This window comes from Osmia lignaria, chromosome 15 (assembly GCF_051020975.1).
Source record: "Osmia lignaria lignaria isolate PbOS001 chromosome 15, iyOsmLign1, whole genome shotgun sequence".
NCBI lineage: Eukaryota > Metazoa > Arthropoda > Insecta > Hymenoptera > Megachilidae > Osmia > Osmia lignaria.
The window spans coordinates 11,557,607-11,571,987 of NC_135046.1; the positions used below are offsets into that span (position 1 = coordinate 11,557,607).

At 32.9% G+C, this 14,381-nt stretch overlaps 3 protein-coding genes across 4 annotated transcripts; all 3 read right to left on the bottom strand.

The window, feature by feature from the left end:
* Window positions 1-18: 18 nt before the first annotated feature.
* Window positions 19-8,219, bottom strand: LOC117608313 (uncharacterized). The gene is made up of 15 exons (XM_034333223.2): window positions 7,698-8,219; window positions 7,139-7,396; window positions 6,673-7,075; window positions 6,037-6,594; window positions 5,663-5,958; window positions 5,117-5,582; window positions 4,626-5,033; window positions 4,165-4,542; window positions 3,304-4,084; window positions 2,562-3,232; window positions 1,984-2,486; window positions 1,547-1,909; window positions 1,239-1,476; window positions 948-1,166; window positions 19-875 (listed from the first exon to the last, which is right to left on the bottom strand). The coding sequence occupies exons 1-15, from the start codon at window positions 7,719-7,721 to the stop codon at window positions 235-237; spliced, it is 6,207 nt and encodes a 2,068-aa protein (XP_034189114.2). The 5' UTR covers window positions 7,722-8,219; the 3' UTR covers window positions 19-234.
* A 394-nt stretch (window positions 8,220-8,613) lies between these two features.
* Window positions 8,614-11,359, bottom strand: sea (mitochondrial citrate transporter scheggia). The gene is made up of 4 exons (XM_034332937.2): window positions 11,109-11,359; window positions 10,319-10,753; window positions 9,711-9,931; window positions 8,614-9,623 (listed from the first exon to the last, which is right to left on the bottom strand). Exons 1-4 carry the CDS (start codon window positions 11,260-11,262, stop codon window positions 9,441-9,443), a joined length of 993 nt encoding a protein of 330 aa, XP_034188828.1. The 5' UTR covers window positions 11,263-11,359; the 3' UTR covers window positions 8,614-9,440.
* A 716-nt stretch (window positions 11,360-12,075) lies between these two features.
* Window positions 12,076-14,242, bottom strand: Snr1 (SWI/SNF related, matrix associated, actin dependent regulator of chromatin, subfamily b, member 1). Of its 2 annotated transcripts, none has more exons than XM_034333033.2 (6): window positions 14,036-14,242; window positions 13,394-13,855; window positions 13,173-13,300; window positions 12,751-13,063; window positions 12,482-12,658; window positions 12,076-12,377 (listed from the first exon to the last, which is right to left on the bottom strand). In XM_034333033.2, the coding sequence occupies exons 2-6, from the start codon at window positions 13,843-13,845 to the stop codon at window positions 12,338-12,340; spliced, it is 1,110 nt and encodes a 369-aa protein (XP_034188924.1). In that variant the 5' UTR covers window positions 13,846-13,855; window positions 14,036-14,242; the 3' UTR covers window positions 12,076-12,337. The 2 variants fall into 2 exon arrangements, with proteins under 2 accessions (XP_034188924.1, XP_034188923.1); XM_034333032.2 differs by having other exon boundaries at window positions 13,935-14,241.
* Window positions 14,243-14,381: the final 139 nt, after the last annotated feature.

Sequence of the window (14,381 nt, forward strand, 5' to 3'; positions counted from 1 at the left end):
TAAATAAAAATAGCATTTACTAATATTTATGTTGGAAAATCATTGTTATGAAACAATTAAACAGCAGTGTATAATTATATCACTAAAAACTAAGTATTACCGTTAAATATTCCCAGATCTGATCACAAAACAGAAAAATTTGTTTCCAATAAAATATCTTCCAGTCTTTGGTACCTAGTGCTATTATTTTTATTTAAAGTATTATATAATGCTTATAAATAATATATAAATAATCTATACTGGAGGAGGGGGTGCTTTTCTATGTATTTTGTTAGAACTGGTGGCACTGCATTGCGATTCAGCAATGGATCTACCATCAGCTTCGTCTCTTCGACATAATTCCGATTCGTTTTGTATCCAATTTTGAGTTTGATCATGACTTGTTCGCGTCGATTGATTTTCTTCGTTTTCAGGAACAGAACTTACTTCTCCTAATAATTTTGATAAAGACGGTGCCAATCCTAGTCCTAAGTTTCGCTCATGATATACCTCTGAAATTGTAGGTGTTAATTCACGTGTTAGGCTTGTAAGTGACGTGGCTACGTTTCTTAAATTCTGATTATGCGTTTCTGCAGATTGCGTAGAATCCGTTTGAGCACAAATATCCTCGGTTGCTGTAGGATGACGAGGTTTCCTGGGGGAATTAGATCCAATTTCTGTTCTAACACTTAATCTTTCTAATACAGTGGCTGGTAATGGTGGCAATGGTTGTCGCCTTAAAACAGTTGCATGTCCATTATCCCAATCTGTTACTGAACTACTCGAACTAGAACCTGGTCTTATAGTTTGATCAGGGTAAAGATTTCTAATACGCGTTTGATGATTCAAATTAAGTGCTACCGGGGGACTGGGAGTGAAAGCAACATCCGATTCACCTAGAAAACATACATATTTTTTTAAGTTTTACGTTTAATACTCGTTAAAAATTAAATTTAACTTATTTATACCTCCTCCATTTTGACACGCTTGTCGTGATGTAGGAATTGGAACATTTGGCGGTTCCATAGTTTTTCCATCTGGTTCACCACGATGTCGAACATAATTTGCAAATGCGCCTCCTAGTCGAGGTCGCTCTATGACATTCTTTTCTATATGGGCAACAGAAGCTAGGCTTTCCATGGAACTACTCGAGTCTAAAGTTAGACTTTTAGGTGCTTCTTGCGTGTCTAATAACATTTTTACGAATTAAGTACATGTCACTTTACCTACAAATTTATGTAGTTAATAAATGGGCTTACCGAATAAAGCTAGAAGAGCTTGAAGAGCAAATTGGACAGCTCTTCGCGATGCTTGTTTTCCCGTTCTTAAAGTAACTTCTGATTGACCAACTTCCATGAGATCAAAGCCTAAACTTGCAAATAGTTCATGCGACCCTGATGCTCTCCACACTTGTACTGGTAATGTTACTTCTTGACCTTCTGTCGCACAAGTAGCTCTTCTCATCGCTGCAATCACATCTTCTGCTGCTTCTGGTGCCTATGTAGCATAGAATTATCTTTAGTTTAGTAAATTCTTACTTTTTATATCATATAGTAAATAGGTTTACCTGTAATAATCTAGCAAGTGCATGTAACGAAGCAGGTCCCAATCCTAGCAATGCTTGCAAACTTGCGCTACATCTTGTTAATCTTTCCTCTGGATCACTTTGGGGGAAAAATACAGAAGACGGTATCCCATTTCCAGCTGGTTCAAACCTAAATCCTACCGACATTAAAAGTTCTCGCCATCCAGTTGCTGCTCCCACTTTATTTTCAATACTACGTTGGGTTGTATACATAGCATTCTTTTGTCCACGATGTATCCGTTGCAATGATTTTTCTACCAAGTGAAGTGTCACGCGTAAAGCATCGCGACTTTGTTCTGGACCACCACGCAGTAATTCAGCAAGTGCTTGTCCCATCAAAGCAACCTGAATAAATAATAATTCATGAACCACTCTCCCATATTTATATACTTGAAATATAAATTGTTTTAACTATATACCTTGTTTGATAATCGTGCATCCCCTCCAATGAGTAACCAACCAGCCCAATTTGCGGGGTGCGCAAAATGCCTTGTATGTTGAACTGTTTGCATAGCTTCTGCTAATGCTCTAGATGCTCTGGCACCTTGTAACATAGCACTATAAAATGCTCGTAATAATATACTACCAGCCGTAGGTGGAACAGCCCACATTCCTATAAGTACACATTGCGCACCGGCATTTAATAAAGCTTTGGCTAAATTTTGCACACCATCTGATGTGGCAGTGGTATTTTCTGTACTATTCCAACCGTGGCCGCTAGATATGACAACTAAACGAGCGGCTATTCTTAATTTTAAAATATCTGAATGATTTATCAGATATTCCGGTCTTACAGAGGAGTCTTCGCATGGATCAGCAGTTAATGCTAAACTAGCAGAATTCCAAAAAACAGGCACTGTCAGGTGTACGCATTCTGCATCAGGTAAAGATCTTAAAACAGCCGATCTAGTTGCTTCTGCCCCTATTGATGACAGTAAAAAAATTAATTAATTAATCGATACTTTATTTAATAAAAAGACGAACTTGTGATATTTACCAGTTAAAGCACGGGCCTCTAATAATTCAGCAACAATTTCAGATTCTGTTTCAGTAGAAGCCATACTTTCAGACCATCCATACTCTTCTCTAATTTCTTCAGGAAGTATAGGATTTCCTGCAACTAATGCAGCAACTGTTGCGCCGCCTTCTGGAATAGGAGTTTTTAACCGTTTTCTTAAAGCTGCGAGAGATGGTACAACTAATAAGGAAAATCTTTCGCACAAATAATCTTCTCCAGGATTTGATTGTAAAGCCGGAAGCGGTGCCAAATACAACGACTTCTCTACTACCATAATTAACTCCTTCCTTGCTGGTGGCAAAAGATCTTCAAATGGTGCTAAAAGTAAATCATAAAGTACTTGAATCGGTAACGGTGATTGCCACGTAGGTCCTTTTGTTCCTCGTCCCCATCGAGCACTCCCTGCTCGCGAACTAACTGATCCTACACTGAACAGACTGCTTAAACTATATGAACTAGCATTAAGATGATGTCCTCTTGATGGTATTTTTGTTTCTTCAATGAATTCACTTGTTTCCTCTAAAAGAGCTTCTCGTGCTTGCAAAACTCGTTTTTCCAATCCTATGCCATCGTCTAAAGTAGTAGAATGAAATCGTAATAGACCTCGACCAGGAGCTAAACACCAAGCATGTAACTCACATCCGACTTCACTAAAATATTATTTCAAATGTGTTATTTCGAATTGTTACGTATATTTAATTTATTAATAAATTTAAATTACCTATAATATAGAATAACTCCACGTTGTCTATCAATAATTTCCGAGTAGTGTGCAGCATCATCCAAACAGTTACTTTTACAACGTCTCGATCTTTCCGCCCAATTTAAAGCTTCTTCAGCTCTATTTAAACTAATTAACACTTTTTGTAACATTCTGTAAGTTTCTGATAATAAATCAGACTTATTTGGTTGTCCACAAATAAGATTCGAGGAAGTTCCATCTAACGATTCTAATAAATTTGCCGCCTTTTCTAAATGTTCTACAGCAATCGCTGCCTCGCCAGCTTCCCAATGAACAAGACCAAGCCTGTGCCTCAATCTGGCTGCTTCCTCTCTTCTTCCTAGTCCCTCAGACAATGACAATCCAGATTGCAAATAACTCAAAGCTCGTGACAAATCGCCGCACAGATGATGAAGACGTCCCAAACTGGAAAACGCAGCTGCTCTTGCAGGTTGATCTCCAGCTGCTGCTGCAAGACTCAACGATTGTTCTTGTAATCTTATTGCTTCTTCGAATTGCCCCAATGCTTCCTGAGTTACACCTAAATTTGCACAAGCCCTAGCTTGTAATCCAGCTGCATCTAAAGCTTCAGCAATTGAAAGTTCCAACTGATGATGGCGTAACGCAGAATTTGGATCATCCATTAATAAATGAACAGCTCCTAATCCACTAGCAGCCTCTGCTTCAGCAGCTTTATCTCCGAGTCCCCTGGCAAGAGCAAGTTGATGCGATAAGCAACTAACAGCCTGTTCGTGATTACCTAACGCAGCATGCACTCTACCTATAAAATTAATATTAGCGAATTCATAAGATATAAAAAGAAATTAATGCGCGTTTAAATGTTAATATATTAGTTTCTACCTAAATCTCCGTATGCTGCACCTCTTGATTCTGGGCTATCAACTTCATGCGCAGCCACTAATCTTTTTTCAAAACAAACTAAAGCTTCTTGTAGATTACCAGTTGCTTCTCGAGCTCGACCTAAACCTCGATACGCTCTTTCTTGTTCTCTTATACTTTTCAATTTTGTAGCAGCTGCCAATTGTTGTTCATGACATTTGATAGCTTCTTCTGGATCTCCCAAAGCTTCATAACAGTCTCCTAAATTCCCAAGTGCTCTAGCTTTGTTCAATAAAGCTGTACCCATCATCAATGGTTCTAAAGTTGCTAATTGTTGTTCAAAATATCCAATTGCATCTTCATAATGTGCCATATTAAGTCTAGCTATTCCTAAGTTTCCTGTTTCAGGGAGGAAAAAAAAAACCAATAAATATTATATTTATAAAATCAAACTTTGTATCATAATGAAACAAAAATTTTACCTAACGCTTGTGCTTCGACTCCTGAATCCGCTAATTCTTTTGCTCTTTCAAGTTGTTCTTGATAACATTTTACTGCATGAGTGTATTGACCTAATGCCATGTGTACGGCGCCTAAATTTCCGTGAGCTCTACATTCACCACGTAGATCTCCAGCTTCTTGTCTTAAAGTTAATTCTTGAGTATGAAATCCTAATGCCTTATCAAGACTTTTTATTGTCCGGTGTGCAATACCTAAAGCTCCATAAGCAGCAGCTTCCAAACTACGATCACCTGCTTGTCGGGCTAAATTTAACTGACGTTGATGCATTTTTATCGCTTCTTCAGCTTCACCCAGACGTAAAAGACAATCACCAATATTTCCCAAAGCTCGAAATTTTCCAGCTAAGTGTTTAGTCATATGTGCAATAGCTACATACAAAAGAGAAAGTATTAAAATGTACAATATCTTGGAATTTTTACATTACCTTCTTTTAAACATAATAGTTTCTTACCTAAGTAATACTTTTGGCACTCTAATGCTGTATCTAAATTTTCCAAAGCTAAATGTGCTAATCCCAAATTACAATAAGCTCTTCCCATTCCAGATTTATCCTGTAAATCCTTAGCCAATGCCAAATCTTGATCATAATATCTAACAGCTTCACGATGATTACCTAAACAATAATGTGCATAGCCTAAGAAGTGACACGCTTTCGCTTCTCCTTCTACATCATGTAGTTCCTGCGATAGCATAAGATAATTTTCATAATATGGAACTGCTTCTTCAAATCTACCACGAGATGACAAGCAATTGGCAAGATTAAGTAAAGCACACGCTTCACCAGCTGTATCTTTTAACTCGCGTGCTATAGCTAAATGAGCTCTATAATGTCTCAATGCTGCTTCATGTCCTTGTACAGCTTGATATGCCACTGCTAAATTTCCGTGAGTACTAGCTTCTGAGCTTCGATCATTAACCTACATGAAGAAAAAAAAAATTTACAATCTTGTAATACAAGTGCGTTATTAAACTTTTTGATTTCATATTCTAAACTTACCTCTTTGCTTATTGTTAATTCCTGTTTATGATATTTAATAGCTTGTTCATAATATCCTAATGCATTATACGCATTCCCAATGTTTCCATATGCTCTACCCATCCCAGCTTTATCTCCTAATGATCTAGCAATTCCTAAGTGAGCCTGATGCAACTTAAGTGCAGCTTCATGTTCTCCAAGTAATTGATAAACAATTCCTAAATTACTACACGCTCGTCCCTCAGCTACTTTATCTTTTGTAGCTAAAGCAACATCAAGTTGTCTCTGATGCCACAATTTGGCTTGTGCAAGATCACCTAAATAAAAATACATAAGTAAATTAATTTTTTTTTTACAACTTTCTTATTACTTTTTGTGTTAAAAGAAATATTTACCTGCACATCTTGCAGCATGACCCAATCCAGCATAAGCTCTCATTTCTATTGCTCTATCACCAAGTTCTTGTGCTATTCTTAGAACATTTTCATGATATGCCATTGCCTGACCAAAATTTCTTCGATAGTGATGAGACGAACCCAAGTTGCTAAATGCTCTTGCTTCTTCTACGCGATCTCCTAAACGTCTCGCAATTCTCAAATGCTGTGTATGACAGTCAACAGCACTTTCAAATTCTCCCATTGCCAAATAAACTGCTCCCACATTACCTATTTCTCGTGCTTCTTGAAGTCGATCTCCCATTTGTTTTACTAACTGCACACATTGCTTATGAGATGCAAGTGCGTTTGGTAAATCACCAATAGCTGTATAAACGTGACCCAGGCTAGTTAAAGCGGATGCTGCAGCCTGAGTGTCTTTGCACTTCATAGCTAAAACCAACTGATACCTGTGTGCTGTTAAAGCTTCTTTAAAACTGCCCTTACTAAAGTATGCAGAACCCAAATTTCCATGAGCTCTACATTCACCCTGTGTATCTCCTAATGATCGTGCAACACCTGTAAATATTTATACTCGAAGTTTAAAATCACATTCTATTAATGTATACTTGTTCTTTTTACTTTGGTAATATTTACCTAAATCTTGTTGCATGTAATTGATAGCTTTATCCAACGAATTTAATGCCCAATATGCACTAGAAAGAGCTGAGAATACAGAACCTCTCAATTTTAAGCTACAAGAACCAATAGTGAGTGCAGCTTCTAATACACCTGCTGCTGCTTTATACTGTCCTGCTCCAAGCAGTTCTTGACCAACAACAGAGATAACAACAAAAGGAGATTCATCAAGTTTCATTGCACGTAGTTGTTGAAATGTTGGTTCTAATGTTGCACGTAATGGTGATTTTAAAGATGCTTCTACCAGACCAGATAACAGCTGACAATTAGAAGGATCATGGGCCAGACCTGTACTAAAGGCCACTAAAGCCTCTCCATGTCTCCCCAAACATTGCAATGCTACTCCTTGGCGGTAATATGCCTATTAATATAATACGTTTAATTGATTATTTAATAAATTATTTATAAAAGTGAATAAATGTACCTTTGGCCACTGAGGACTAAGTTCGGTGGCTCTGACAGCATCTTGAAGTGCAAGTGCAAATAAACCCATTTTAAGCCTAGCAGCTGACCTGTTCGAATATAGCACATGGCTGAGTGGATCCAAAGCAAGAGCTTCCGTATATAAAGTTGCAGCAAGAGCATAGTCACCATTTTGACATGCCGCATTGCTACGACGTACTGTCTCTAAGAATAGAGATCTCGATCCAGCAGCCAAGGCCGACGTACCTTCGGGCTCCACCTTAAATGTTTAAAATAAAATAATGTTTTGCATTATGTATAACTTGTATATACAGTATATACAAAATCTACTTTATATTTTTTGACAGAACTATTTTTATTGAATATTATTACTACAGTGATTTTTATTTATAATTATATGATATAATTTATCATTATACATATGTGACAAATTTAATATTAAAGTTATAAATATTGAGATTTGTAAGACCTAAAAAAAAATATACGAAAGTACGTATAATTAAACAATTTAAGGTATAATAATAATATTCAGCAGGATATATTTCAAAAGTTCTTATTACCTCAGAGATATCCCTATGAGACATTGCTTAAGACGAGCAAGTAGCATCCTCCTGCATAAGCATTATCTGTGGCGAGGAAGCTTCATTAGATAAGACCATACATTTTACAGTATAGGGCCTTTCTAGGACTTCCCGTATCACCTTCCTTTTCCTCATTTACATTTATTCTTCACAGGGTATTGTTTTTGAACTTAAACGACACTCATTGGATACACATTGACATAATTACTTCGCCTAGTAATCAAAGTATTCGTTAGGATAGGTGAAATAGTTTAATAAAAAAAAGGAGGGAGGAAGGCGTCTTAGGAGGGCACCCACTGCATTCCTCAGACACAGCCATCTTGGAATGCGACCCCGAGTCCCCCCTTGAACCCAGAGTGGGGCCGGCACTGCCTGCTTCTGTACTCCTTGCAGATTGGGCCTTACATGTATAGCTTATAAAATCTACACTCTGACATATGTGTGTACGTGTGTCTATGTATGTATGTATATAAGTACACGCACAGAAATAAAAGCATGCATATTTTAAATAAACATATTAAATTTACTTTACAGGTTTTTTTATAAATATGTCATTTCAATAATACATACTGAATGTCATGTAACATAAATATATTTTATCAATATCAAAACAAAACAATATAAGGTGCTGCAAACAATAATACAAAATTTGTTTAATTAGAATTAATCCTAGTACATTATTTGTAAAGTTATAACAGGTAGCAAGGACCCTGTCTTAATTGTTTTACTTTTGAATATATGTATATAAAAATGTAAATTATTTTTTAATAAAGATATTTAAATGAAAATAGCATTATAGATTTTAATAGGGTTTTTTTGTAAACATATTTAAAAACAGCACTATAAAATTATATATTTTGATGTATAAATAATACAAATTGTTTTGAACAATAGTTTTCAGTAGTTTAAGTAATAAAATAGATATCTGTATTTATTACAAAATTACAAAATTTTGTATGCAGAACTTTTACATGTCAATTTCTATATGAATGTCACAGCCATTGTAATTAACTTTTTATACTTGATGAAAGATAAAGAATAGTATCTGAGCGAAGATTATCATGTTTATCGAAATGTGTACATTATATGTAACTTATGTCAGTAAATAATGCTTTATGGCCTTTGATGTTACCTAGTAATGCACTGTAATCGTAAAAAAAATAATACAAATCTATTTTCCTTCGCTCAGGTAATAAATAGTTTTTATTTTGTACCAAAACTGTACATTATGTTCAGAATAGATGATATACATTTATATATACAAGATTTATGCATATCACGTACAAATCATTTTCATATAAACATTTATTCGAAGATTCGAATGTATAGGAATGTTAAGTATTCAATAATATTTTAAACAATATTAATGATAACTGATGCATGATCAGCAAAAATAATATTTCTAGGCACAATTGAATTAGTTGTGAATTGAATTCACATTAGTATTTTCCACTTGTGCATAAATTTTATGTTAAATAAAAATGTACATAAAAAAATATATGTATAATGGAATTTGTGCTCTATCCAACTGTAGCTTTCAATATTGATACTAATTTTATGTTCTTTAGTTTATATTAAAATTCCTATTATAATAGCACATTTAAAATGAGATATAATTTTAAAAACATATCATTACAAATATAATGTACAAATGCATCTATTAAATTATGAAAGCTACATTGGCATGGATATTTTTAAATAATATAATTATAAAAATAATTTTTAAGGCCAGACTCGATTAAATATTTCCATAAAGGAATCATAAATCATAAATGTTATTCCAACATCTAAACATACTCTACTTAATCTTGGAATGGTTCCTTTATAAAATGCACTTGGGCCCTCATTCTTCCATATTTGAATCATACAGTCTACACTATTTTTGTACTTTGAGGCTTCTAAGCCCTAAAAACATGGATTTAAATTTAATAATTTATGCTTAAACAGAAAATGATAATTTTATAGAAGATGAAAGGTAGATAAAGCTCATACCTGCATTCGAGTCTTTATAACATCAATTGGAGTATTTCCAAACACTGATAATGCCCCAGCACATGCACCAAATGCACCCACAACCAATTTTGGTATAGGTACATTTTTGTCTCCACCTCTGTACCAATCCTTTAATGTTTCCATAACACAAAATCTGATTGCTTGATTTGATCCTTGTTTGATGATAGTAGGCGTTAAACCTTGATATACACCTCTAATTCCTAAATAAAAAATTATAAATTTAAATAGCTATAAGTAGCCTATAATTTTACATAATTTAATCAATATTATACACCAAGATCTTTAAACAAATTTATAACAAAGTTTGATTAAACGATACAGAAGTAAGATGCTTATTATTACATTCTGGCATGTGTAAACTGAGAACCCTTGAAATATGAGTAGACTGTTTGCATGAAATTGATTAGGTTCATAGTTCAAAGCAAACTTACTACTTTCAAGGCAAACAACTGCATAATTAAATTTCTAATTCCTATTGCATCACTATACTCAAATTAAAACATATATATTCAATAAATTTATATTTGCAAACTATTTTATGTACATATAATTTGTTTCATTTAAAAAATTATCAATATTCTACTTACCATATTCTTTGGTAATCAATCTTACTCCATGAAAGAATCCTTTGTATTTTGGATTAACTGACCGTTGGTCATTAATAAATTTGACTTTAATAGTTTCCATAGGAGTAACAGCAAAAATAGCTTCAGACGCGCCAGCACATAATCCTGCTAAGAAACTTCTTTGTGTACTAAGATTTCCATTTTCATCCACTAATACACCCTTTATTGTTTCAAAGGATCCAAAACGTACAGCTGATTTTGGTATTGAACCATAAAGTAACACCGAAAGGCCCCTGTACAGGCCAAAAAATCCTCTATTTTTTACAGTTTTTGTTATACAGTCCCATATTCCCGAATATTCTTTACCAGCTCCAGCTTTTCCATCAAGTTGTAGTTGCGTTTTCACATATTCAGTTGGATATGTAATACATATTTCTATTCCTCCAGTAATACCACCTAAGACATAAATTCATATTATTACTTTATTATGAAATTTTTATTATATGTTCAAATAAAAAATAGGTAAACGATTTCATTCACAAATGAGAAAAAAAACCATTTTGAACTCGCATTTTCAAGGTTAAACACACTTCAACCTTTGATACTATCATACGTTGAATGTGCTGACTCAAGTTTATCACTTTTTCTCTCTTTCCTTTTTAATGCTTTTACTTGTTTATACTTCTTTGTCACTCTTAGTTAAGGTATCTGCACTCTATCGGTTTATTTTAATAGTAGCCACAGAACACTGAGCATATATAATAAATGTAATACTAATTTTAATAAATGTTACAAAGAAAAAAGTATATACCAGCTATTATTCCTTTAACACCAAGACTACTACCGGCAGCCGCTGCAGCTCCATTATCAATAAGCCACGGTCTAGAAGGAAAAGGATTATTACGGAATGTCGAAATTGTACTTGATTGTTGCGACGATTTGCGCATCAAGGAACAAATATCCATCTTTTAAATTTGATTCTGTCTGTCGGTAGTCTTAAGGCGTTAAACGTTGAATCTAGACTGGAGTCGATTAATATCTGAACGTTCCGATGCGCGTAGCAAGTTCCCCTTCCTCAAAAATTTCTTTTACTCACACTTACTTTTTTCGGTTGAGAATTGTAAAATGTAACTTGATATTATACGTATAAAAATAATCAAAGGGTTGACGATGGGTGGCATGATCAAAATTTGGCGCATTAATAATATATTTTCCTTCATCAATTTAATAGCAATGTATATTTGATAAATTCTACACAAGATAAAATATGAATAATTCAATTTGTTTATCTAATAACGTTTGTTTGCATTGCACCCGATTATTGTAAATTTCATTTTGGTATTGACTGTTTTATTTAATTAAAGTTATAAGAACTACTGTGAAATTTTTAATATTTTTCAAACATTTGTTTATAATTTTGTTACTTTTTAACAAATATTAAATTACCAAGTGCTAAATAAATTTTTTGTAATTAAACATATAATAGAATGGCATGGTAAAATAAAATAAAAATAAAAATTTATGCTTAATCATCTATTTAGTCAAATACTGTATATCATAATTTATTTTATAAATTCAAAGAAATACGAATTAATTTAGATTTGTTTCTTATTAGATTAGCTACTTACTAAACACGAATGGAATCATATTACAAATTTCTTATCATTACTGGAAATATTTCGTTACACGATCACGTGAATTATATTTCATAAACAGTTAAAATAAAATATACTATCAGAAACCTTTTTATTTGTGATGTTATGTAATTGAATGTATAATAAGTGAGTGAGTACATAAAAATAGAAAATGATTATAAAATGATAAGTGATAGTTTTTTATCATAGGTAAAATTTTTATACTGGTTTGTTAAATATGTATTAAAGTACATTTTATTTTCTGCTTAAATCTTAACAAAAAGGCTATTATTATATTCATAATTTTAAAAAATCTAAAAATGGTCAAAGTGAATATCTCTTAAACACATCCACGTAAAATTTTGCTACTGTTATCAGCATAATATACCAATGCAATTTATACATTTTACCATCCAGGTGTAGTATTTGCTAAACGCCTCATACGTCTGAAACAAAACCGAACAATATAATAATAACTTTATAATTAACTGAATTTAATTGACATTTATATAAAATTTATGCAAATACTGATATAATATAGAAACTTTACCTTGTATTTCGATCTTGATCGCGTATTTTCTTTTCCATTTCTGCATCTGTTAATGTTTCTAAAAATGGTGCCCACTGATCAGCTTCTGAAGGTGGTCTAAAAGGTACTTCTACTGTAGGTAAAGGGGCTTCAGAAAATGCGTAAGTTCTTTGGTGCCATGATAATTGTCCACGAACACTAAAAATAAATTTAATTGTTAAATATATATAATTTAATTATTTTTATTGAAATATTTTCAAAATACATGAAGATTAATTGTTTACATTTACCTATAAGCAATAGCAGTAACAAACTCTCCACCAAGTCCTAATTCAGCACAAAGCTTCATTGCAAACTTTTCAGGATTATTTTCTTTTTCAGACATATCCCACTCCACTTGATCTACCAAGGAAGTATTTCCTACATGTATGTTTAATTTAATTATAACTCGTTGATCACATTGATCTTCTAAAATAGTTTCTTGTGGAAAAGCTTCAATTTGTTGTCTTATAGCTTGTGCAATAGCTGGTACAAAAGTTAATGGATTTAAATCTAGATCATCACATAATACTTCAGCAAACTGTTCTGGTGTTATAAGACTTTCTGAAATAAAAGAGAACTACTTTATTATATATGTTTCAAAGTAAGCATATTCCAATGTAAACTATATGTATATACTATGTATATAATTATATTAGATGAATGAACATACCATTTTTATTCCATGTGAAAGTATCTCGTAATTTTTGTCCTTCAATTTCCATATCTAAACGAATTGGAACTAACATTTCCTGTTGTGCTGCATTTTCTAAATTTGCTGATGGATCTGTATCATCAAAACTAAAAAATAATTGTAGATATATGTAATAATTGTTACTTTAGCATTGATTTTTATCTTAAAGTAAGTATTTAATTTCATCTGTTAACATTTACCATAAAGGAAACGTTCTGACTTTTTTATTATGTACTCTGTTGCGATTAATTGGTGTAGCTTGAGGAACTGCATCTAAATGTGAACTATTTGGTAAGCTAGGTACCCAAGGCATTGACTTCTTTGATTTCCCTTCTCTAGGAGCTGGAGGTTCTGTTGAATGCACCGATACAGCTTTGTATTTATCATCATTGCCTTCAATAATATCTTCTACTTCGCTAGCCCTTAAGAGTGATACGCTAGATGCAAGTACATGTTGACTTAGTCCAAGTTCTACTAGCTTTTTACGTTCATCATTTGTAATAGATCTTCTAAACATTCCAGGATAACGTTTATACAATGATCCCCGAAATAGGCGTAAATAATTGCCCACTTCAGATCCAATACAATAATATTCTCCATTTTCTTCCACTTGGAAACTTATAGGTTTATCACCATACGTACGTAAAGCCATGCTTGTTTTTCTATAAATACATAATACTTACATATAATATAAATACATTAGTAAAGATCAATTCAATGAACAATTTGTGTATAACTTACTTTATAACCATAGTTTATAATAACAATGATTTGAGTAGTTTATAATATGATGCTGCTTAACACCACTACCATTATTTACATGTTTTTTTTAATTTACCTACCTGTTTTATTACTTATTTATCACTTTATTTATTTGTCACACTTTTATTAATATCAACATTTTCATAAACTCAGTTCGAATGTTCGAGTAAACAATACCTGGTTAAAACTAGGACCCTATTAAATAATTTATACAGAGGAAGCTTAGTTTTTGCTCGGTACTGTATCTGTTTGTATATGTATGGAGCGGTTTCGTTTCACAAAAATATGCTCTATTCTTATATTCTTAACTCCATGGTATAAATGTAACAAATGAAATTTATTTTTATAAAATATTTAAAAACTGTATATATACATAAACAAAAGTTATATTTACTTAATTTTAAATAAATTCTTGTATATTCAGTT